This window comes from Ziziphus jujuba, chromosome 4 (genome assembly GCF_031755915.1).
Source record: "Ziziphus jujuba cultivar Dongzao chromosome 4, ASM3175591v1".
Classification (NCBI taxonomy): domain Eukaryota; kingdom Viridiplantae; phylum Streptophyta; class Magnoliopsida; order Rosales; family Rhamnaceae; genus Ziziphus; species Ziziphus jujuba.
In genome coordinates, this window is record NC_083382.1 from 17,652,842 (window position 1) to 17,677,912 (window position 25,071).

Consider the following 25,071-nt stretch of genomic DNA (forward strand, 5'->3'; position numbering starts at 1 on the left):
GCTTGAGGATGGCCCCTCGTGGCTTAGTCATGTCCTTCAATCTGATATCTGTAATTGTGCTTCTTAATTTATAAATATGTCTTTTTATTTCAAAATATATATATATATATATATAATTATATGTATTTATAGAATAATATTTATTTAAATACTATTTCATGTTGTTTTAATTATAGAGATACCAATTATTCATTTTAGTTAACAGTTTTATTGTTATTTTTTCAAGTTCTCAATTTATTTAGGTTAATTTATTTCTAGCATAATCTAAAATAGTATTTTTTTTTTCTTGCTTCAAGGGAGAATTATGTTTATTTTTTATGTAAATTTGTAATGTATTTATCGTAAATGCCAAATTATTATCAAAATATTAAAATCATATTTTTCTAGAAAAATAAGAATGGGAGAAAAAGATTGAAACCAACAACAACAACGAAAAATGTCATTACATTATAAAGGGGTGCCCCTATTGAAAATAATTCATGGATTTGCCACTTTCACTACGCAAAACAACATATATTATATATATACATGAATCATTCTATGATTAGGACCGTCTGCTTGCAGATTAAGAAAAAATATGACGGTTTTTAAAAAAATCATCCTCTTTTCTCTTACATAAATAGGGAAAAAACGACGGTTAACAATGATTTTTTCAAAAACCATCGTTTTTTCTCTTAATCCGCATGCGAACGATTCTGAGCATAGAATTATCCATATATATATATATAAATAAGCAATGTAAATATAATTTATATTCTAAAATATTAATTTTGCTGCCCTCTTAAGATAATTAAGTTGAAAATGACAAGATTTAGGACCTGATTGTTTTTTTAAGTAATATTTTATTATAACTTTTTTTAAGTTATAAGATTTTTCTTTTTGTTTGTTTTTTCAACGTGTCTCTCTCTCTCTCTCTCTCTCTCTCTCCTCAATCGAATCTAGGGTTCTATCGCTCTCTTTGTTGGCCGATAATCTCTCTGCCATTGATTGTTCACCAAAAAAGGGATCTGAAACCCTCCGGACGAGCCTGCCATTGATTGTGTTAAGATCTCTCTTCCTCAATGTATATAGAAGAGCAAAATAATCGATATCTAGAAAAAAAGGATAACCACTTAAAAAAAAAAAGGTTATATATATATATATATGTTAATATTTATCATTTTTTTGTTAAATTAATATTTAATCACTGTTTTTATGTTTATCAATTTTTATATTTACTCTACAATAATATTTAATAAAATCACTGTTTATCCATATTAATAATAGGTAGAATAGCAATTGACTAAATTATTTTCTCTCTTTTTCGTTTTTCATCTTCAATACTAAAAAAAATTAGAATGCATAAATTTGCACTATGAAAAACCAAAGCATCAACGCTGTGGTTAAAAAGTTTTATTTTGTGGCTAAACGTTTTTGGCTAATTTAAATGTCATTACTATCTTGTGGCTAAATTTCTCGCATCTCATCATAAAAAGATGGACAGTGTAAAGATAATTTTATATTTGGAGGGCCATTATACAAATTAAAAAAAGTGAAAAGTAAAAATAAAAGGAAATAAAGGGCCTTGGAGTGCAAAATCCAAAATCTCTTGGCATACGAGGAGAAAAGCCTCTTGGCATAAGGGATTAAGAGAGGGGGCCACGTTTGTCAGATACGATTGGCCTTGACGGGAAACTATTTTAAGAAATAGTTTTTGCTTTGGTTTTATAGAATCTCACCAGCTCCTAGCATCATTGCAAGGTATACTATTTCTGAATGAAAGAAGACAAAATCAGTCCAATCCCCAATGTCTCAAAGTTGCAGCAATATTCACTATTGCATTGCCTACCACTAAAAGCTTTTCCCAGTGCACAAAACCAACAAAATTAGATCCCATTTTTGCCTTTTTTCTTTTTTTTTTTTTTTGAACAAAAATATAACCATTTAATCTAGGTTGATTGGAAAATAATTGAGTGATGCATAAATATATATATATATATATATATATACATATTATGTACTTATTATTTTTATTTTTACTTCGTGGGGGGTTTTTTGGGTAAAAAAATTTTGCTGGGGAGTTACTAAAGCTGTTGTAGGATTTTTGTTGTCCCCTAGAAGAAAAGAATAAATGAAACAAGATAAAAGTGCACCCACTCGTGGAAATGTGTGATGCATTAGAAATTTAGAATTGAACATGACCAGTTGGATATATCTTTATTCAATTTTGTAGTTTAAGATTTTTTTTTTTTTTTTGATGAAAATTTTGGAGTTTTAAGGTTAATTGAGGAATTTTCCGCAGAAACTACAGCAGTCCATTTAAATTTTAAACCAACCTCCCAAAAATTAAAAAAATTTAAAAAAAAAAAAAGGGATTTGTTGTTTACCAGCTTCACCCGTAAATTTTTTCAATTTCTACATTTCAATTGATAACCAGAATCGCCATCTTCTATGGAAGCAAACAAAATTAAGAAGCCATAAAAGAAGTCAGTACAATTGCAGTTTCGTTATATGATAATGGAAGGGAAAGCCTTGAATGCAAGAGACTTTAATATTTGAGAAACTCATGATCATTACCCAAAAAATAGTGATTCTGCCACCGACTATCCGAGAAGACTTTGGCATGTCTTTTTTATTAGTGTTTTTTCATAAAAATTGGGTGAAACAAAGAGCTTCCCAAAACGAGAAAAAAATATATAAATTGAATCTTGATCTATTATGGAATTATACTAAAAATGCAATCAGTTAAAACAAGAGTTAAATAACCACCACATTTCAACAAAATGTAAGCAAAACTTAATTAGTACATAGATGGTACTCTACCCAGGATCGAACTATCATTACAAAAGATTACCGCTCGAAAAAAGAAAAGTTCTCTTTGAGAGAGTGTTCTCAACGGCTCAATTCCTAAAATGGAAACGTAATCAACGAAAGAAAAAAGAAATGGTCTCCATCTATGTTGAAATTTGTCAGCTGAGACTATCATTTGAGGTATACTTTGTTGTAATGATCTGCAGCTTTTGATAATGACTGTACTGATACCGGCAATCCTGGACCCATCTGCATGTAATTTATGCATTGTATTACTCAAAGCATGCATGGCTGCAGCTATTTAATCGCAACTACTACATGCATATGTATATTTTCCTTGTATATGGACTACAATGGTTTTTTCAATATAGGTTTTGTTATTCAAAACACAAAAACCACTGAAATATTAAACCCTCAAACCAGTAAACTTTCCATTTTCAATTTGTAAATTTTTATGTTCCAAAAAAATTAATGAATTTTGGCTGATGAATCACCATTCACTCCAAAACAAAATGTCAGAGATGCAAAGGAATTATTGCATGAAGAGGTGGAATCTTGAAATATGAACTCCACTATTCAATCAAAGTTTTAAATGAATAAAAATGTAAAACCAAATGTATTAATCTTACCGTACTACATATATGGAAGGAGGTAATATAACCTGCGTATTTCGAAGCTGCAAAACAGGAAAGGCAGATCAGAAAAATTGGCTATCTGAAATTCTCAATACGAAATCTATTCATTAAATTCATTCTTGAGGAACCATTAACCATCAACTAACATTTAATCAAAAAAGCAATCTTCTTCAGTTCTTGGGCAGTGCTTAAATACTTCTTCTCGTCACTTTGGTATCCTCTATACTCTAGTGTAATAATAAAATAACTGCTATCAAGCTATGCGTATTTTTGGACATCCTAACAATGACAAATAAAAACTGACATGTCCATGTTAAGAAATTGTTGTGCTTGAGGCGGAAATCCCAGGCTATTAAAAACTGAAAGTAAATAAAATCAACAAAATTCTTGGAAAAAGTCTTGGAGCTTTCTCCTTTTACCCAGAAAAGGGAGGAGAAAAAAAATAATAAAAAAATAAAAAAACATAACAAAGCTCAACTCTTAAGTCTGAAATAGTGCAAAACCACCCTAAGCAAGTCAAAGACAATAACTAATATGTGAGAGCAAATGATAAGAGAAATTAAATTTTCAATGCACTCACCTTGGTCCACAAAAGAATAATCTAAAATAAAGTAAATTGCACTACTAACCCTTCTTTAAACCTGCAGGCTTTGCAAGCAAAAGAGCATTTATAAAAGCACCAACATTCTCTCGTAGATTATCCTCGTTATAGCTCACCTGTAAAATAGTAAAATTATATTAGGAGGGGGAGAAATAATAATTTCGAAATATAGGCAACAGACAACTTCTACAAAATTTTCTGGAAATATGTAGCTAATGAAATGAAAGATCTTGTTCAGCATAATATAATGGTACCTTCCCAAGTCCCACATGCACAATTGATGTTCTGTCCATTTTAAATTCAATATGACCTTGGCTTACTTTTTTCAGTGCCTCAGAAACATCATTTGTCACAGTACCTAACTATACAATATATTAGTACACCAAAGAAAGACTTCCGTTATAAATTACCAATATATCTATAAATGGTGAAATAAACAAGATGATAAACTCACCTTACGGTCAGGCCATAGACCACGCTCTCTCAGGATCCTTGAAATCTGCAAAAAAAAAAATAAACATTTCCTTTCAACAAAGGAGCAATCAATTTGACTAATCCCAAAATACAACCAATAATATTCAAAACCTTCCCCATACGCAGAATCATTTCATTTGTCGCGAAACACTTGTCAACATTGATCTTGTTGCTGCCTGTAGAACAAACACGCTCATATTTAAACTTACACACATAAATTGATCATGGTTACAAAGAAATCAGGAACTGGAAAAATTAGATACTTAAATAATAGATCCCATGAACATCTTGCAACCAAAACAACATGCAATAAAATATTAATATCGGTAGTAGAATATTAGTTAGCAAATAGAGGCGTTCAGAACATTTCATTGTAGCATTGCAGACATGAAGAAATAAGATTGGCTAATTACTAGCAATTTCCTCAACAAGTTCCACACCACCAACAATGTCAGCTCCTGCAGCTCTGGCTTCATCTGCATGTGCCCCTTCAGCAAAAAAGGCCACCCTGACAACCTGAAAAACAACAATGGCCAGACAAGAAACCAACTGAAGTAAATACTAAAAAATCATATCTACACGGTCTTACAAAGGTTTAGATAATTATACCTTCCCACTACCATGAGGCAGAGTCATGTTACCACGAACTCCCCGTCCCTGCACTCAAATTAGAAAATAGTCCATATAATTGGATTTTTTAAACAACAGTCTTATACAATAAAGTGTTTTTAAGAACATAAAGTGGGATCCCTCATGGAAGTTATGCAACCGACATGATCAAAAAGACACAAATACGCAATGGCAGTATAAAAATATATGGCAAGAAGTGTCTAAGATAAATCTATAGACCTTTAGACATGGTTATCATGTCGGGGCATATGATCACCATCTAGCATAATCTCTATAGGCAGCCATGAGTATGAAGAACCAATAATGGTTTGAACATTAACTAGAAAACATAACAGCCAAATTTTGCAATTCCGTGTTATCATGTGACGGTGCATATCATCACCATCTAGCATAGCATATTCTACATAGGTAGCCATGAGTATGAAGAACCAATAATGGTTTGGACATTAATTAGAACATGGAGTCAAGAAATCTGAAGATAGAAAAAAGATTTTGCAAATCCGTGTTATCATGTCATGGTGCATATGATCACCTTCCAGCATGGTCTACATGGGTAGTCATGAGTATGAAGAACCAATAATGGTTCGAACATTAACTATAACATGGAATCACATGATTCGGAGACCCAAAAAAACAAGTTTTTTATTTTTATTTATTTTTATTTTTATTTTTTTTTCTCTCCTTTTAAAAGACATCCACAGCACTACTCAAAAGTATCCAGAAGCCAAACCATATGCAATTTTATTTTTTCAACTAATAAATGCATCAACTATTCAAGCCTATAGTTCATACATATAACGATTGGATTGGAATTCAACTAGAACTATACATTTCTACAACCACCCAAAAAACAAAAACAAAAAAAAAAAAAAAAAAAAGAAATAAATTGGTACATTACCGCTCGCTTCGCATCAATACCCAATTTTGCATGTGCTTCAACAGTTTCATCAAAATTGCACTTGGCACTAGCCTGAAAATAACTAGGAAAAATACACAGAGAGATTAGCTTAAAAGCACCAAATTTACAAATTATGAAGCTTTTTTTATTTTATTTTTATTTTTTATTTTTTTTTTGGGTTCTCGCGAAAAGCTAGAAGAACAATCCGCATTGTGAAATATCACCAAGTCAAAACTTTAGCACAATCACCAAATTTTCTCAGAAACCAAACAGAACTGAGAGTGTACACTGACCTTGACTTGCCGAATTGCCTCCGTCAAATCGAGAATAGGCTTCCTCTCTTTCTTCTCAACCTTAATCAACATCGGGAAAGGAGCCGCCACCCTGTCCTCCTCCACAACCCTAAAAACCTTCCTTCTCAACTGACTCTCGGCATCGATTCGCTTCGTCTCCTTCTCCAATTCCTTGCTTTGCTTCGAATCACTTCCCGCCCCCTCCGCCGACACCATATCTTCCGGCAGCGGCGCAACACGAGTCGGGTACGAGACGGGCGAGATTGTCGGGGCGTCCTTGACGTAGCGGATGTCTTCACGAGTCCAAACGGGTCGGGTTTCATCCCTCGGTTGGCTCAGTGAGTCGCGAGGAGGCCTCCGAGGTGGTTGTTGTTGCTGTGATTGAGTTTGTGTTGTTGACGATGGCTGAGGAGGGTCTTGGTCTGGTGAGGACTCGTCTTTGGGTTTGGGAGCGTAGGAAACGGTCTGTATAGCGGGTCTTCTGGGGGATTCGGTTGGGTCCGATTCGGATGATGAGCAAAGGGATCTGTGAAACCCTAGAAATGGTGAAATGTGGAAGTTGGAGTGAGGGCGGAAGAGGTAATGGCGGCGAGCTTCCGAGAGGAGAAGCTTCATGGCTGCCATGGAGATCAAACGAATACGAGAGACTATGTCCTTGTTGGGTTTAAGAGGTTTAAGGCAAAGCAAGCTATTGGCCTTTCCACGTCGGAGGTTTTCCATTTTTTGCTTTTTTGTTTTTAATTTTTTCTTCTTTTGTTTTTTTTTTTTGTATAAAGAGAAATACATTAATTCAATTTCTTTTTTTAATCTTACCATGATTTGTTTACAAACCCACTACAAACCCACTTAGCACTTGGAATCTGACTGCATTCATTTTTTTTTTTTTTCTATACCTTTTAACCAAAAAAAAAAAAAAAAAATTAAACAAGCAATATAAGTGATAAATGGTTAATATAAATTTATAATCATTTAGAAGCGCAAAAATTAAACAAAAAAAATGTAAAATGATTTTCAGTCTTGATTTACAAGTCTTTTTCTCAGGTCAGTTGATCCTCACTTGCGCAACATTCAAAAACTATGAATAAGAGACAACTCATACATGCCCACAATGTCATTATTATTATAAATTTTTTGGACCTCACAAATGCCGATAAATTATGTTTTCAAACTTCTTGAACAGTTCTATAAAACATAACGATAAAACTTGTACAGAAAGATCAATGGACAACTTGTTGGAACCTTCAATTTTCTTCATAGGATGAAGCCAAATTTGGCAACAAATGAATTCAAATTAGCTCGTATACATATCAGCTGAAATATCAGCCAACAGGGGAAAAAAAAAAATATATTTTGGACATATTACTTTCTTTTATCATAGTCAAGATCAAATATAGCTAGAATTTCCCAGCAGTAAGTCAAGCATGTCATCAGGTGTCAGGAGAGTTGTTCCACCCAGAATCAATTCAACATCAGGCCTTCCGCTATCAGACAATGCCTCCTGAACTTCGCGTACCTTGTTACATGAAACAGCAAGGAGTCATGTTTTCTTTTTCAAGTGAATGAGTGAAAATTATGAAATCGATTTACTTGAATAAAAAATGCAAGAAATCAGCTGAAAAGCATATTTGAGAGACAGAGAGATTATAAGAAATTCAGACCTCAAGACCATTGATGCCTCCGATGACAAAAACCAGAATGACATTTTGATCAGCCAGATTTGGTTTTGCCTGAAAAATTTAGAAAGCATTCCTTAATGTACTCAGACTGTGGAAGCAAGATATCCAGATGAAGTCATTGAATTAAAACATACCTGCCCAAGCCCAAATCTCCCGAACCCACTTTTAAAAAGTCGCCCCACTGTAGAGGAATGGTACTCCAACCCAGGTACGTCTTTCCTGCTCAACAACCTAGTTAGAAGTTTATAAAGTAGTCCTTTACTTGTGTAGGAATCTCCACCGAAATTAGTTTCCAATGCCATTGTCCAATCCCTCGATGGTATATTCTTCCTCTGCAAACTGGATAGCTTGTGAAGGAATTTGAAAAGGTTATCTACCCTATCACGTAGCTCCAACTTCAACTGCATGTCATTGTACAAATCTTTACTAGCATTATCATTACCATCATCAGCATCTTCATCACCCCATTGACCCCACTGATCATCATCAAAATCATCAATTTGTAATTTTTTCGTAGATACTTCTTTATTTTCCTCTGATTTGATCCTCTGCAGGTTGGCCTCGAGCTCTTCCATTAGACCGTGAAGAAATTTCAGTTTTGCTACTGCTGGATTTTCAAGAATAGCATCGACAACAGAATCTTTCAAGAATTGCTCCTCTTGCCAAGAAAAAGGGCCATCAGATCCAGATGTTGGGAAATTCTCACCAGCCAACATATATCCAGTAATCATAAGGAGTAGAGCATCTTGAAAAGACAGTACCCCTTTTGAGGCCTCTATTTTTCCCTTCTTCTGTCCATGTGACCCTATGAAAGCACTCTTATTGATGAGATCACCAATTTGGGCAGCAAGACTCTGGCTTGTGTCCCCAGCACTTATGCTCAACATTTTCTCAGCACTAATGAATGCATCCCATCTTGCACTATGTGATTCATTGAGGGAAACCAATGCAGCTGCTGCTAATTGGATAATTCCTCTGTTTCTCACCAAAGATGATTGGTTTTTAGCTAATGCTTTAATCAAAGACTGCAAATCTGATTTTGTAGCAAAACCAGGACGAGTTTTCACATTCACGGTTATATTTTCCCGACGAAGAGCTTCTTGTAGCCACTTCTTTAGCAGTATGGTCCCATCTTTTGTTTTTCTGTCTAATATAGCTTCTAAGTAGGGAGTTCCACGGAAATTTTCAGTTGATACAAATGATCCACTTAGGAGTTCTGTTTCAGAGTGAAGGGGTTTCTCCTTATGGATTTTGTTGCTGAGATTGATCAAATCCCCAATTTGAGAATCAGTGTTGCTAGGATCCCAACCGCAAAGAAAAGCTTCAACGCTTTCTAAGAGCCGGAAGTTATCCATTTTGCAATCTTCTTCATTTAGAATGTTTCCAAGAGGTATATGAACATCAATAGAAGCACGCTGCAGGGTAGATGGGCCATTTTTTAGTTGGCTCTGTGAGCCTTTTAAATGTGTATGGGATTTTAAACTTTCCCTACGGGGCAAGGATGAAAACATCCGATCAACAAGTGAATCCGCATGACAGCATGGTGTTAGTAGATCCAGAGAACGGTCGATGAGTAGAAGTCCTGCTGATCTTTTTCGCCGTCCTACATCATAAAGGCTTGACATGTCTGTTAAAATCTTTCCTACAGTTTTTGAAAGATCACCAAGGGAAAAAATTTCCATCTTCAAGTCCATCTATATGATTAACAAAATAATTCCAATGTCAGGATAAAGCAAACAACCAAAGCAATCAGAAAAGAAAATATAACAAACTATTGTTGGGGTGGGGAGGGTTGATGAGACAACATCATTGATAGCCCATATCATAGTCTACTTAATAGCAGTTATAAACAAGCTTCTGATTATTAGCATTCTTAATCTTGTTACACATGCTCCTGGCATAATACTACATAGCAATTTTATCACAGGCATAAATGACCAAAACTTGTCTTCAATTTGCAAGAAAATTATAGTTTTCTATTTGGAGTCGAAAGCAACCACCGAAAGGATTAGAGAATCATAAAAATGACCATATGGAAACTTTTAGAGTTTTTAGTTAGTTGATCTTTTAATATAAATCAAGGTTTCTCATTATTTCAGCTTCAATAGTAACTTGGAATTCATCAAACTTAAATACGGCCAAAATAAAAGAAACCTAGAATTTAAAGATGATAATTAACAGAATAGGTGTAAGAAATACGAAGTAGAAAAGTCGAATCCCAAGATGCAAATTAAAGGAAAGATATTCAGATTAAGTATGCATTTTATTTATTACCTTGGCTGCAAGATGGTAAATAAAGTGTGCCGTAAGGGTTGCTCCAGGAGGAGTATCATCACCATCAGAAGGCAATCCAGTACTTAAGGGAGGCAAGCCAGGACTAAAAGCATCCTCATGTTCAACTGATAAGTATGCTTCAGCAATTGACCCCTCTGAAGGTAAAACAAACACTCTTGGTGAAAAAGGACACAAAACCATTGGGAAGTGATGTACTGAAACAACCAATTTTTGCCCTACATCTTCTGTGTGATCTATCAGATTATCTTTGCAATAATCTCTTTCACTTAAACTAGCTTCATGTTGAATGTCCTCTTCAATGGAAGTGAGTTCTGACCATCCTTCATCTTCAGAGATTAAATTATCCTTTAAGTGACTACTTTCTGGCTGTTTGGACATTGTCAAACTTTTTTTAACAAGCTCCTCATAATCTTGGACAAGCAAGGATTCATATTCATGAAATGCATCTGGTCCCAGAGGCGAATCAGGATACGCAGAATGTGCTAGCTGTAAAGTTTGAAACGCAAAACACACTACAGATCAAGCATGATACAAAAAGGCAAGTTCTCAACTATTGGTTCTATGTTATTGTATTCCAGAAATAAAAAGTGCATATGTACTCTCACCATGAGAATCCAGCTTTAAAACTAATTAGAACTCGTCATCATCACCCACACAGAAAGAATTACCATGACACAATACTTATACACATTCATTCATAGAGTTAATACAAGTCCATAACTTTTCAATGAATTTCGTAACATTTGTTGTTAACCAAAAGATGGCGATTGGCAAGGTAGCTGAAGCAAAAAAATAGAAAGTCTAGAACAGATATACTTAGCAAGAACTTAGTTTACTATCTTCTTCAATTACTATAACTCACTTTTGGTGTCAATTAACTCCAGCACCATGTCAAAATGATGCTCCTAACTTTCCAGTCACACATGTCAATGGTGATTAAAATAGATTTCACATGACTAAGTAGATAACACCTATCAGCAAAACCATGTTCTTTAATGACACATTACCTAGATATATTTCCATCAAGGAGATCAACCAGCTTTTATATAGGTAAAGTTACTATACCTCAAGCCCAGAAAGGCAAAGAGACATTTCTACAATATGACTAATATTGAACTAAAGAAATTTTAGTCATTATTTATAAAGAAATTGTTAAAATGAAATCCAACTACTAAATAGAGCTTGGATGAGAAAAATAACTGAATATGAAAAGAAAATGGAAATACACCAGCCAAAAGCTATAATTTCAAAATAAGCACCTCCGAGATAGATGTGAATATAATACAACAATGAACACCTTGATGTGTGCTCAGGCAACGTAATATATATCGATGTGCATCGCTTAGGAGACGAGATGTGATCACCGCAATTTTTCTTGCAGGTTCTGAGCTGGAGTTCCAATCCACTACCTAAAAAATAATTAAAGAGAAAATAAAAACATAAATGGTGTTTAAATATATTCTCATTTGTATCCTACAAGGATAATTAACCCATGTACAAGATCGATAAGATCAAATAAAGTATAAACACGCTCAACTGCTTTATTCCTCAGTTAATCTGGTTCCTGCATTTTTGCTAGAAGTTTAAGCATGACCTAAGCCTTTCAGATGGTAGAACGTTTCTTAGACTGACTTATTGGGCTTATTGAAGATAGCAAACATATAAAGAACTCTTTCATAGGGATTTGAGTGAACTAAAAGGAATATAACAGAAGATTAGTAATTCATATAGAACAGAATGTTGTACTTTAAAATATGTGTATTTGTGTGTAGCACGATTACATGAAGATTCTATAGATTCCCAAAACAAAATGCGAATATGCTTGATTACAATTTAAAAAAGAGAATTATGCTGGACCTGAAATAACAACCAACTTACCACATCAAGAGAACACATGTTCTCCAAGCTGCAAATGGCACGCACTCCAAGGTTCAGTAACACAGGAAATGCCCCCATAAGTTGGAAACTTTCTGAAGATCCAGCATCCAGATAGAGAATGGAACCTTCAATATGCTCTGATATCTAAACAAAGAGAAAGGAAATTAAAAATGCCAAAACAGATATAGATGAGAACCACAATTATGTTTGAATGTTTGTTACCATAACAACATTCACATTCACAAATTTATGCAGCTCTTGTTGTATAAATGCAGATATATTTCCTATAAACTAGTTCTAAAAAATCTTCATACAGCAGAATTAATATTAAATCTGAAGTCTATTTAACAAAGGTTGCTTTAGTGGAAATGGTAAATGTCGCAAAACATCTTTTGTCATTTATAAGTCCAAGATAGCATCAGGTAATCTAGTACAGTCATATGATAATTTCAATATGAAGGTGGCAAGCTAAAATCCCAGTATTTATCTAACTTTGAAAACCAACTAATGATGCTACAAGAGTAAAAATTAACAAATTAAACAATTTCTTGTCACGTAAAACAATCAATAAGAAGCAAATAAAAGTAGGGCATCCATATGACGCCTAAGGATTCATCTTGCCATCCATGATACTATAAAGAGAATTCAAAATAAATAAAATGGCCAAAAAATTATAATCGCATATTGCAAGCAAAGCATTAGACTTAAAACATTAGTGAAGCTGATAACCTGATACAACTTGCATGTTGCAACATAAATGATGTTTTCCTTTACAGCTACCTTTTTTTAGGAAAAAGGGAAAAACTACAATGCCCTTTTTCTATATTCTTTTCATTATTTTATCATGTGTACAAGCATCAAAAAACTAGTTTTGAAAATGCCTTAATGGAGATGAGCTCTACAAACAAGTTCATAAACATAACTGAGTCTCAAAGATATTGACATGTCAACTTATCGTAGAAAACTTAATACGGAAACTGAGGCGGGATAATAGTGAGAATTCCACGTAAATCGTAATAATAAGCTAAAATCGTAATAATAAATTAGCATACCTGGCTAATCGAATCGAGGCAAGTCTTAGTGACATCGACCAAAGCCATTTTTGGGGCCAACAGCCTTCAATTATAAAAAATAAGTAAAATTCGGCAAAAGAACCAATACTCAAATGAATTTAGTTGATAATTCAATTCCGTTGAGCTGACAGGCCAGTGATAATTGACAACTACAACGTATTCTCAAAAATCAATGAATCCGGACAACAAGTTCATCTACAAACTGAAACAAAACAAAAAATGAGATTTCAAAGTTGTCATTGAGAAGGTATAAAGAATCCTACAGCATAAGGAAGCTCAATTGGATTAAATTCCTTGACAAACAGAGTTTTAGAACCACAATAGCTATGGAATTCAATTCATTTAGGACAGGATAAACAAACAACTTGGACTTATGCAATACTCATATTAATCTACGTTCAAACACTACAACTGCAACACCCCGAAGAATTCAATTCCTCTTTTTTTTTTTTTTTTTTTTTTTAAGAAAAAAAGAAAGAAGACAATGTCCCAAATTTTCCTCTAGTTCCTCGGCAACCAAACAGCAACTACGGCTACAGTATACCTCTAAATTGAAATGAAATCAAAGTGCTTCAAAGCGAGATTTAGGATTTGAAAACATTACCTTAAAAGAAAGAGACAGAAACCGAGCTGAAGGGAGCCAAATAGAGATAGATTGCCTTCGTCGATTTGTTCTAATCGGGCAAACGGGAGAGAGAGAGAGAGAGAGAGAGAGCTAGCTAAGGGCTTCCGGTGCTGGAACTCTTTCTTGGGGTGTGATTGGATTAGATCCATCCTGTACGGACGAACCGCTCGGCCCAAAAGCAAAGGGCTATGTTTTACCACTTTATAGGAGTTTTGCTTTTCGAAAAATGATCACTCTCAAAATCAGTAATTGAAAAATAACAAAATTTTATTTTTAAAAATTATTCAACTGTGAATAAAAATGCTTTTGGTTAAAATTACAAAGCAATAAATATTTTTTCCCTTTCCCTTTTTCCCCATTTCTCACATGTTTCGGTTCTTATCTTCATCTTTTTCACATAATTTATTCTCCTTATTTTTTACTCTCTTATTATTAGTTTCATTAAATTAGAATAATTTGATAAAATATGTAATATTTCAATTTTTCAGTTTCAGCTCTTCGTACTAGTATCCTACGATAGTCATTGGCATAATCATGTTGGTCTTCAATTGTCTTCGTCTATGGCATTTGATCTTTTGTCCAGACCAGAATTCCTTCAGATCATGCTTTGTAGTCACATAACCAATCATCTTCAAAATGACTTTTCCAGCAGCTTCTAGATCTATACTCAAGCTTTTATTCACATTGTTATTGATTTTTGACTGCCCAAAGTTTTAGCTAGTCTGAAGGTTATAATGCCTATTCCTTCACAAAGTTGTTGGATCTGGCCTAATATGGTTGAGGGATTCCATATTGACAATGCTTCTGGTTACGGTTTTGGTGCATAAACGATTGCCCCTCAGCCTGAATTCAATTTCTAGTCGATGTAGGAACATATGGTTAGATCTTCTGTCCCATGTCATCAACCTGTTTCATCATTGTTGGTGCAACCATAATGGCCTGCACTCTAGTAGATGTAGTCCATGGAATCACTATTGTTCTGGATATAGCCTAAGAGTCTAGCACCATGGTAGATGTGACTGAAGGTGCTACCAGGATGGATGCGGCCCGAAAGGTCCGCACTTTAATAGCTGTTGATAAGACTTGAGCGGCCAGCATTGGAATAGATCTAGCCTAGGGAGCCAGCTTTGAGGCAGAGGTCACCTTGGAGGTCAACACTTCTGTAGGTGTCGATGTAGCCTAGAGTTCCTCCAACTGGATAGATGCGACTTGATTGGCTAGCATTGGGGCAGAGGCGTCCTTAGAGGTTAGCATCCTTGTAGGTGTTGATGCGGCCTGTAGATCTTGCAACTAGATGGATGCAGCCCCGAGGGGTCAGCAACGGGGCTGAGGCAGCCTTGGAGGCCAGCACTCCAGTAGATGTTGATGCGGCTTGCGGATCCTACAACTGGATAGATATGTCCTAATTGGCCAGCATCAGGGCAGAGGCGGCCTTGGAGACTAGCACTCCTATAGGTGTCGATGCGGCCTGCAGATCCCGCAACTGGATGGATGAAGCCTGGGGGGCTAACATCAGGGCAGAGGCGGCCTTGGAGGCCAAAATTCCTATAGGTGTTGATGCGGCCTGTAGATCCTGCAACTGGATAAATGTGGCTTTATTGGCCAGCATCAGGGTAGATGTGGCCTTGGAGGCTAGCACTCCTATAGGTGTAGAAGCGGCCTGCAGATCCTGCAACTGGATGGATGCAGCTTGGGGGGCTAGCATTGGATCTGAGGTAGCCTTGCAGGCCAGCACTCCTATAAATGTTAATGCGGCCTGTAGATCTTGCAACTGGATAGATACGGCTTGATCGGCCAGCATCAGGGCAGAGGCGGCCTTGGAAGCCAGCACTCCTGTAGATGTCAATGCGGCCTACAGATCTTGCAACTAGATGGATGCAGCCTGAGTGGCAAGCATCAGGGCTGAGGCAGCTTTGGAGGCTAGCACTCCTATAGGTGTCGATGAAGCTTGGGGTTCCTGCAAATGAATGGATGCAGCTTGGAGGGTCAACAGTGGGGTAGAGGTGGCCTATGGAGCTAAAATCGGGATGGATGCAAGCGGATTGGCCAGCATCGAGGAAGAGGTGGCCTTGGAGGCATGCACTTGATATTCATTTTGATCATAAATTGGCCACATGCATTTCAATGTGACTTGGAGGTCCTGTATCTGTTGGTACATGAATTCGAATGATACTGCCATCTTTTTGTTATGCTATTGTACATCATGACTCATCTTACATAAATTATCTCAAATGACTTTATCATCATTTGAAGTCATCTCAGCTTCTTAGTTGATGGGTCCCACTGAGCATGTCAAAAAATAATGTTGGTAAAAAATCCAACACCGGACGTCTCTGATTATGCAAGCGTGCCACCTTCTAAATTGAAGGAAATAGAGAAAATAATAATAATAAAAATTACATAAATAAAATAAAATAAGACAATTGTATTTAATTGTAGAGAACAAACAATTAAAAGGTTTTGATGCCTTAATGATTAAAAGACTTTAATCAACTAAGAAAAAAATAAATGAGAACAATGCCAAAATAATAATAACAATAATTAAAGCCAATGAAATATGCGGTCTAAGGACCAACACAAAATTAAATGGCTAAAACTAAACTAAATAAAAGGCAGCTAGAAGGCCTGCTCTAATGTTGAAAACTAGAATTAAAAATAAGAGAGGTATTCTAGTGTAAAGAGGCATAGTTGAAGTTGAGGTCCCTTCAATGAACAAATGAGACTTCAATATATAGTAAGAGAAGCCACCCACAAATCTCTTTCTTTTTCGATGTGGGATAATTGAAAACCTTTTATTTCTAAAACCTAATTGGTTTTTTTCTCCTAATCCATGTGAGATATTTTTTTCTCATGCTTCTTTATTATCTTAGACGGAAAATATTGATACAAACACTCTCTTTTCTTGTATTACTTTTGGAGCTAAACTCAGGTAAAGATTTTTCTCTTTTTTCTCTCTCTTAAACCTCAAATTTATGTTAAATGAATTTTTATTTTTTTAAGGATTTTTTTTATATGGGTATATTATAAATTAGTTTGTAAGCCGTTATATTTGAATTTAAAGGTAGTTAGGTTATATATGCTGTGAAAAATAAGAGAAATATTTTGTAGATCAATAAATTTGTGAAAACCAATAAAACCTTAGGAAAATAGGTGAAAAAGATGAATTTTCGCTATTTTCTGCTAGTTTGCCTGTTTTTGCTACTTTTCCATTCTTTTCCACCTATTCATTGTGAGAAAATGTTAAATTTGATCAAAAAAGAAAAACAGAATCAGTTTTTTTGAGACTGTTAATATATTTGCTTAGTATTATTTATATTTTTATAAATCTATTAATTTAATTTAACATTGTTTGTTTAATTTTGTAGTGAACTGAAAGATGAGGATATTGTAATTGTGGTTTTATACAATGGAACATTGGTGGGAAATGATGGTGGTCTTTGGGAGTATAAAAATTGTAATGTCAAAATATAATGGTTTCTATCGGTAAAATATGCACAAAATCAGAGTTAGAATATGAGATTTTTAATTCTATTGAGATAGACCAAAATAAGTCTTTTCTAAAGTTAAAATGGATATATGAATAATGTGAAGAAAAGTTGATCCTACAGAAATACGCAATGATAGTGATGTGAAACGCTTTCTTCAAGAAGTGAAAAATGGAGGGATGATGATGATGCAACCTCCATTGTATGTTGAGGTAATTTGCAAAGTTGAATATGTATCTAGAAAAATTCATGAAACAGCTTTTGCTTCGGATAGTGGGAGCAATCATCTACCTTTTGCTCGTCCTCCAATTGATGTGTGTCTACAATAAGTTCTTGAATCTGAACCTATTAAGGCTACATTTAATGACATTGTAATTCATGAAACTCAGTTTAAAGATGAAGTTGATGCTCATGGGTCTTGGATATTATTTAACATCTATGAAGAGTTAATGTTGGAGATGACTCTGCTAAACGGTTTCCTAACCAAGAGAAGTATGAGCAGTTGCATAACATTAATAATTATGAGAACTGCAATGCAGAAGGAGATGATGTCAGTGTTCAATTGGATGATGTTAATTATAATGATGTAGAATTTGAACATGAGTTGTGAGACAATAATAATGATATACATCCTAAAATGAACAATGAAGGAGTTCATGGTGTTAGGGTTCATCATGCTCCAAGCGATCACTTTTCATTGAGCAATAAAAGTGGTTCTACTGTCATAGTTTTATCAAAGTTTATAGGCTGCGAGAGCATTGTAGTTGGAAGATATTACGCAACAAAAGTGAGTTACGAAATAAATTGAGTATTCATTACATGTGTGCAAATAAAGAGTTTAAGATAACATGGCCAACTACATAACGATATGAGGCTGTGTGTTTGAAAAATACTTGTAAATGGCAATTGTGTGTGACCAAATTAAAAAATGAGGAAACATTTGTTGTGAAAATTTTTGATAATGTCCACAGTTGCTTGTTAGATATCATGCATTGAGAACATAAGCAGGCGACTAGTTGGGTTATCGGGCAATGTATAAAATCTAAATATGAAGGGATTGCACGTGTTTATAAACCTAAAGAAATTCAATATGACTTACGGCAAAAATATGGGATGAATATAAACCATAATAAAGCATATAGAGGTAGAGAATATTTACTTAACAGTGTTAGGGGATCTCCAGAGAAGAATTTTGCTAAGTTGCCTGCCTATTATTATGAGTTAGAGTTGAAGAATCTTGAGACTCTGACATGTGTCAAAACAGATAACAATAACCATTTGTGCATTTTTTTTATGGCAATTGGAGCATGCATTAGGGGATTCATATTCCACATAAGACACGTGTTGACTGTTAATGTGACTGCTTTGAAAGGAAAATACAAATGATACATATATATTGCAGCAGGCATGGATGGAAATAAGCAAATATATCCTTTGGCTTTCAGCATTAGAGATGGAGAGAATGAGCAAATATATACATGGTTTTTTCAAAACCTCAAGGATGCTATTGGAGATTTCTCTAGTTTGGTCTTTGTGAGTGATAGACACCCAGCTATTGAAAAGGCAACACATAAAGTCTTTCCTTATGTATACCATAGCCTGTGCATGTATCATATATGTAAGAACCTGTACCAAAATACCTCTGTTGTACAAGTTTGACCAAGTGAACAGTATGTGGGTTCAAAGTTGACTTTTTCTATGGTTAAGATTTTTGGTTTGATAGATGTACCATTGTATAGAGTTCATTGATACGAGTTCATAGACTGGTGGCATGCCAAATTCTGAATTACAAATAAAAAGTTATGATTCTGAGAAATTTTAAGCATAAGTTTTATATTAATGTCCAATCCTCAGTTTTTGTCTATTAGTGATCCAAGGCTCTATATAAGCCTCGATAAGCATTTCAAATAGGAAGTCAATTTCTAAAATATCCATTTCATCCCTAAAACCCAAGAAATTCCTCCCCAAACCCATGGGTCCGAACTTGATCGTTTCGGATCCGTTTAATGTCTAACTGGGTCATCGCTGTTTTTGCTCATTCCTGCCAACCACTACTTACACGCATCAACCAGAGAGTAAGCCCATGTGGAGGCGAGCTGGGCCGTGAAATTTCACGGAGAATAGCAGCCGGACGCACCCGGATCTGGCTGGCGAAGGCGGCGACGGTCGCCGAGGTGGGTCGTCGGATTTTCACATTTTTCGGCCGTTTCAGGCCAACTCATACACATATCCTACCATTTTTGGACCCTCTGAAGTCATTTCCGTGGTTCTTTTGCCTAGATTCTTCACCATTTGAGAGATACAACAATGAGAATTTCGGCCGAAGATTCAACCAAGTTTTTCGGCAACCAAAGGAACTTTTGGATCGAGGTGAGCATAATGCTGGGTTTCTTGTCTCTTGAGATTTCTGTTGATATAAATTTTGTGAATTTTGGAGGTCATTTGATAATTTTTCCATTTTTGGATCAATTAGTTAAATACCGGATAAATTGGGACTTTGTTTAGACAAAATTGGTCAAATTAAACAAAATTAAAGTTAGATTAGTGAAATTAGATATTATTAGGACCCATTAGAAGGTTCAATTTTGAAAGATTAGCCTCTGGGTGAAAAGCTCCAATTTTGGATACGGGATCCTAAGGATACACAGTATAATTGGACCGGTTAGTGTTCAATTTGCATAATTTTGTAGTTGTACAAATTAATTTAAGACATTTGGTCTTCAAAAATATCTTTGGTTTAGTTATTGGAGTCTGAAAAATATTTTTATTATATTACAGACACTCGTGTTGAGTCTGGAGGCAATCCTATAAGGAAGCAGGAGTGAGCATCTGCAGTACTGTAAGTGGTTATATCATTTTAAATGTTTTGGATATATAGTATAGTATATATGTGCTTTGAATATTTTACATATATACTATTTGATTGAAATGTTTGGTTTATGCATATATAATATTTGATTTTACTTATATGTGTTATCATTTTATGTGATGTTTGACAATATTTTAAACGGTTTTCCATTTTAATGAGTTCATAAATGGACTTGTGGTATTTAAAAATCTTGGTAATTAAATTGAGGTTTTAAATCATTTTGAAAAATAATTTATTTGAGAAAGCGGATTGAAAATCATATGATTTTAAGCATGTTCAAATATTTTATAATTTTATGTGCTTAAAATTAGTTTATGGTGAATATATTTCACTGTGCTATTTCTGATTTTAGCATGAATAAACATTTTGAAATTTTTGCAATATGTAAAAAAGCGGTGGAATTTAAATATTAAATTATGATTTATGATACAGTATTGTTTGGAAAAATATATATAATTTTACAAGATTGTTTTAAGGATACTGTATTAGTTATTTTTAATTGATGTACCATATAGCACTAGAGTTTCGGTTCAATATTATATTACAGCACGCTAGGTTTGCCACGGTTATGCGAGGTTGGGTTCATCCCACATGTTATCTATTGTCATGGACCGTGAGGTTGGGTTTATCTCACAGGTTTGTTTATTGCCACGGTACTGTGATATTAGGTTCATCCCACAAATTATTTATTGCCAGGGACCGTGAGGTTGGGTTCATCCCACAGGTTATTTATTGTCACGAATCGTAAGGTTGGGTTTATCTCACAGGTTTATTATTGCCACGGTACCGTAAGGTTGGGTTCATCCACAGGTTATTTATTGTCACGGTACCGTGAGGTTAGGTTCATCCCACAAGTTATTTATTACCACGGACTGTGAGGTTGAGTACACCCCAACAGTTTACTATTTCCACGATGCCTTTTGTATATTAAGGATCGTAAGATGGGTATATCCCACGGTTTACAGTTTGGTACATCGGATGGTACATTGTATATGTTTTGAGTATATTATTGGTTTTTAAATATGGTCGTTGCTACTACACTTTCAAAATTATTTCGTGAAATTGTATTTATAATATTTTATGCTCTATATTTATATCTTGATTAAGATATTTTGTAATATTATATTGATCATTTACTTTATACTTTTGAGCATTAATTTTATGATATTAAATTGGGATACAAGTTTAGGTTTTATGAAATGATTTTTAAATGGGAAACTTTTGTAACGAGTAGAACAAGAGGTCTTGAGAGAAAGTCTTAAGGAAATAAATTATTGTTTTTCTATTATACTATGCCACTTACTGAGATTTTTTTATCTCACGTTTTATTTGTTTTAAATTCGTTCTCCTAGGCTCAGGCAGTATGTAGCAATTTACCTCGCACATTGCTTGTTATTGCAGACTTTCCACCGTAGCAGCAGTATTTATCTTTCTCTATTTATCTTTATCTTTTGAGACTTATTTGTATATGTTGTTCTTCTAAATTTTACAAATACTTTGAGAATGCTCTGATCTAGTTATTGGATACGGATTGATTACACTGGATACCCTTGAGGTTTTCCTTAATTACAACCGGGTACCTTCAATATTTCTATAATTACATTGCAGACCCTCGAGATTTTCCTTAATTACAACCGGATACCTTTATGTTTCCATAATTACATTGCACACTCTCAAAGTTTTTTCCTTAATTACAACCGGGTACCTTAATGTTTCCGTAATTATATCTGCTTCCCTTCTGACAAAACTTCATCCATAAAAATGTATTTTCTCTCTTATGTAACAATTAAAATTTTATTAATTGTCCCTTGTATATATTAATTAAACGTAGATTTTGATTTATTTGAAAAATAACGTTTTTTTAATTTGAAAAGATTGAAGCTCAACGGATAGTAAGTATAAGAATAACTAATTCACCCTTATGATATTATATATTTTTATAAATTATGCCTTTCCTGGTGATTCTAGTTTATAGTTGTTTTCTTTTCCTTCATTTTTTTTTCTTAATTTTCTTTTTTTTTTGGTAGAACTGGTAATATATCATATTAAATATCGTAAAGTGCAAGAAATATTTTTAAAATTCTATAGTTATGGATAGTTTGCGTAACTTTTAACGGTTACATACAGAAAGAAAACTTTATATATATGTATAATTAACGATCTTAATTCTAGAATCCCACATTCATTTATTGCAAAATAAATGCCAGTATTATCTTTTCATATTTGGCTAACTTTCTAAAATTTTTCCATGAACAATTTCAAAGGACGACCCAAATTTGGCCAAACAGGAATAGCCAAACTTGTTTGGCCATTCATTTTTAAAAACAAGTTTTGAAAACAAATTTAAAATAAAATTAGAAAACAGAAAAATTATATTTTAAATATTCCAAATGGTGCCGTTAAAAATTAGCAGTTATTCTTATACTTACTATCCGTTGGGCTTCAATCTTTTCAAATTAAAAAAATTTTATTTTTCAAATTAATCAAAATACAGGTCTAATTAATATGTACAAGGAACAATTAATAAAATTTTAACCGCCACATAAGAGAGAGAATATATTTTTATAGATGAAGTTTTATCAGAAGAGAGGCAGATATAATTATGAAAACACGAAAGTACCCAGTTGTAATTAAGAAAAAATATTGAGAGTGTGCAATGTAATTATGGAAACATAAAGGTATCCGATTATAATTAAAAAAACTTTAAAAGTATATAATGTAATTATGGAAATATTAAAGATATCAATTGTAATTAAAAAATCTCGAAGGAACCCAATATAATTAACTCTTTTTTAAATATGAAAAAAACTTTTAAAATAGCACATATTTTTTTAATCAAAGTTTCAATTATTTTTTAATCAAAACTTTAATTATTAATTCATATATCATGTTATATTGTAAGTTTGGTCCACTTATATAAATCACACATCTCCACATATAAATTTGAAGATAAAATTCAGATTTGAAAAAAAAAAAAAAAAACAAAAAAAAAAAACTGTCTTATCGAATCACCACTTTATTTTCTCCAGCATATTCCCATCGGACATTACATATCCTCAACAGTCTCCACCGCAGCTCAAAATCTTCGATAACTTGTTCTTCTTCCTAGCTCTTCCAAATTTCCAATGGCAACCAACCAAACTGAAACAACATGGGAAGAACTTATCGGCGGCAAAAGGTGGGAAGGCCTTCTGGACCCACTCAACCTCGAACTCAGAAAACTCATCATACGCGCCGGCGACTTCTGCCAAGCCACCTACGACGCTTTCAACAACGACAAGAACTCCAGGTACTGCGGCTCTAGCCGCTACGGCAAGTCGTCGTTCTTCCAGAAAGTTTTGCTCCAAAACGCCTCCGACTACCAAATCTCCTCCTTCCTCTACGCCACTGCTCGCGTCAGCGTTCCCGAGGCCTTGATTCTCCACTCCTTGTCTCGGGAATCATGGGACCGCGAGTCCAACTGGATCGGCTACATCGCCGTCACCTCCGACGACGTTAGCAGAGCCCTCGGTCGCCGGGAAATCTATGTCGTATGGCGTGGAACCACTAGAGACTACGAGTGGGTCAACGTGTTAGGGGCCGATCTCGAATCGGCCAACACTCTGCTTCGCTCTAGTGCGAATAATAGCAATAAAGCTACCGATAGCAGCAGTGACAGCGACAACGATGAAGGTATATATATATATATATATATATTTTATAATAGTGTGGATATATATTTATTATTATTATTATTATTATTATTATTTTCAATGAACTTAAACTATTAATCCATCACTTTATTAAGGTTCGCCGAAAGTAATGAGGGGTTGGCTAACGGTTTATATCTCCGACAATCCCAAATCGCAGTTCGTCAAGTTATGCGCGAGAAAACAACTTCTATATCATATCGAACAGCTGAGAAACAAATACAGAGATGAGAAATTAAGCATAGTTTTGACGGGTCACAGTTTGGGTGCCAGTCTATCAGTTCTTAGTGCTTTCGATCTGGTCGAAAATGGGGTTTCCGACATTCCAGTTTCGGCTATCATTTTCGGTTGTCCGCAAGTCGGAAACAAAGCATTCAAAGAAAGATTTGATAAATTCCAAAACCTGAAAGTGCTTCACGTAAAAAACACGATCGATCTGATAACCCGTTATCCAGGGAGGCTTTTTGGGTACGTGGATATAGGGACGGAGCTAGTGATCGATACGAGGAAGTCGACGAGCTTGAAGGATTCCAAGAATCCTAGTGACTGGCATAACTTGCAGGCCATGCTTCATGTGGTCGCTGGTTGGAATGGGAAAGACCGAGAGTTTGAGCTGAAAGTGAAGAGGAGCGTGGCTTTGGTGAACAAGTCGTGTGAATTCCTGAAAGATGAGCTGTTGATTCCTGGTTCATGGTGGGCGGAGAAGAACAAAGGAATGGTTCTTGATGAAGAAAGTGGTGAATGGGTTTTGGCGCCACCGTCCGATGAAAACCTTCCTCGTCCTGAATTTTGACTGGTTTATTTGGTGATTCCTAGCCAGTGAAAATGGAGGTTGAAGATAATGTTTGTATTTTTTTGGATTTTTTTAGGCAAAACTGTTTGTAAACTTTATCTTTTTTATTTTTTATTTTACTTTATCTTTTTTCTTTTGTTATGGTGGTGGGTGGTGTTTAATTTCTTTTTTAATATAATTAGCTTTTGTACTTTGCAAAATCATTGTCCTAAAATGAAATGGAAATTACTTGCTTGGCTAAATGGGATATTAAAATTACAAAATTAATGCGATTATTTTACCGACAATGGGATGCCTTGGTCAATGATTTTTTTTTTTTTTTTTTTTATGGGTCAATTGGTCAACTATCTTTAAGAGCAGCGAGAAA

The 25,071-nt window shown here is 34.6% G+C and overlaps 3 protein-coding genes across 4 annotated transcripts; 1 reads left to right on the plus strand and 2 right to left on the minus strand.

The window, feature by feature from the left end:
- Nucleotides 1–2,672: 2,672 nt before the first annotated feature.
- On the minus strand, nt 2,673–7,056 carry LOC107435021 (large ribosomal subunit protein uL1c). Its single transcript, XM_016046559.4, has 10 exons — nt 6,322–7,056; nt 6,029–6,100; nt 5,110–5,157; nt 4,914–5,016; nt 4,612–4,676; nt 4,481–4,525; nt 4,281–4,388; nt 4,055–4,142; nt 3,420–3,466; nt 2,673–3,039 (listed from the first exon to the last, which is right to left on the minus strand). The coding sequence occupies exons 1-10, from the start codon at nt 7,039–7,041 to the stop codon at nt 2,962–2,964; spliced, it is 1,374 nt and encodes a 457-aa protein (XP_015902045.3). The 5' UTR covers nt 7,042–7,056; the 3' UTR covers nt 2,673–2,961.
- Nucleotides 7,057–7,544: 488 nt separating this feature from the next.
- On the minus strand, nt 7,545–14,055 carry LOC107435025 (sec1 family domain-containing protein MIP3). Of its 2 annotated transcripts, none has more exons than XM_016046564.4 (8): nt 13,848–14,055; nt 13,223–13,286; nt 12,171–12,314; nt 11,552–11,701; nt 10,272–10,778; nt 8,132–9,691; nt 7,980–8,048; nt 7,545–7,834 (listed from the first exon to the last, which is right to left on the minus strand). In XM_016046564.4, exons 1-8 carry the CDS (start codon nt 14,015–14,017, stop codon nt 7,706–7,708), a joined length of 2,793 nt encoding a protein of 930 aa, XP_015902050.2. In that variant the 5' UTR covers nt 14,018–14,055; the 3' UTR covers nt 7,545–7,705. The 2 variants fall into 2 exon arrangements, with proteins under 2 accessions (XP_015902050.2, XP_015902049.2); XM_016046563.4 differs by having other exon boundaries at nt 13,223–13,445; nt 13,848–13,991.
- Nucleotides 14,056–23,174: 9,119 nt separating this feature from the next.
- On the plus strand, nt 23,175–24,845 carry LOC107435020 (phospholipase A1-IIdelta). Its single transcript, XM_016046558.4, has 2 exons — nt 23,175–23,894; nt 24,010–24,845. Exons 1-2 carry the CDS (start codon nt 23,348–23,350, stop codon nt 24,702–24,704), a joined length of 1,242 nt encoding a protein of 413 aa, XP_015902044.2. The 5' UTR covers nt 23,175–23,347; the 3' UTR covers nt 24,705–24,845.
- Nucleotides 24,846–25,071: the final 226 nt, after the last annotated feature.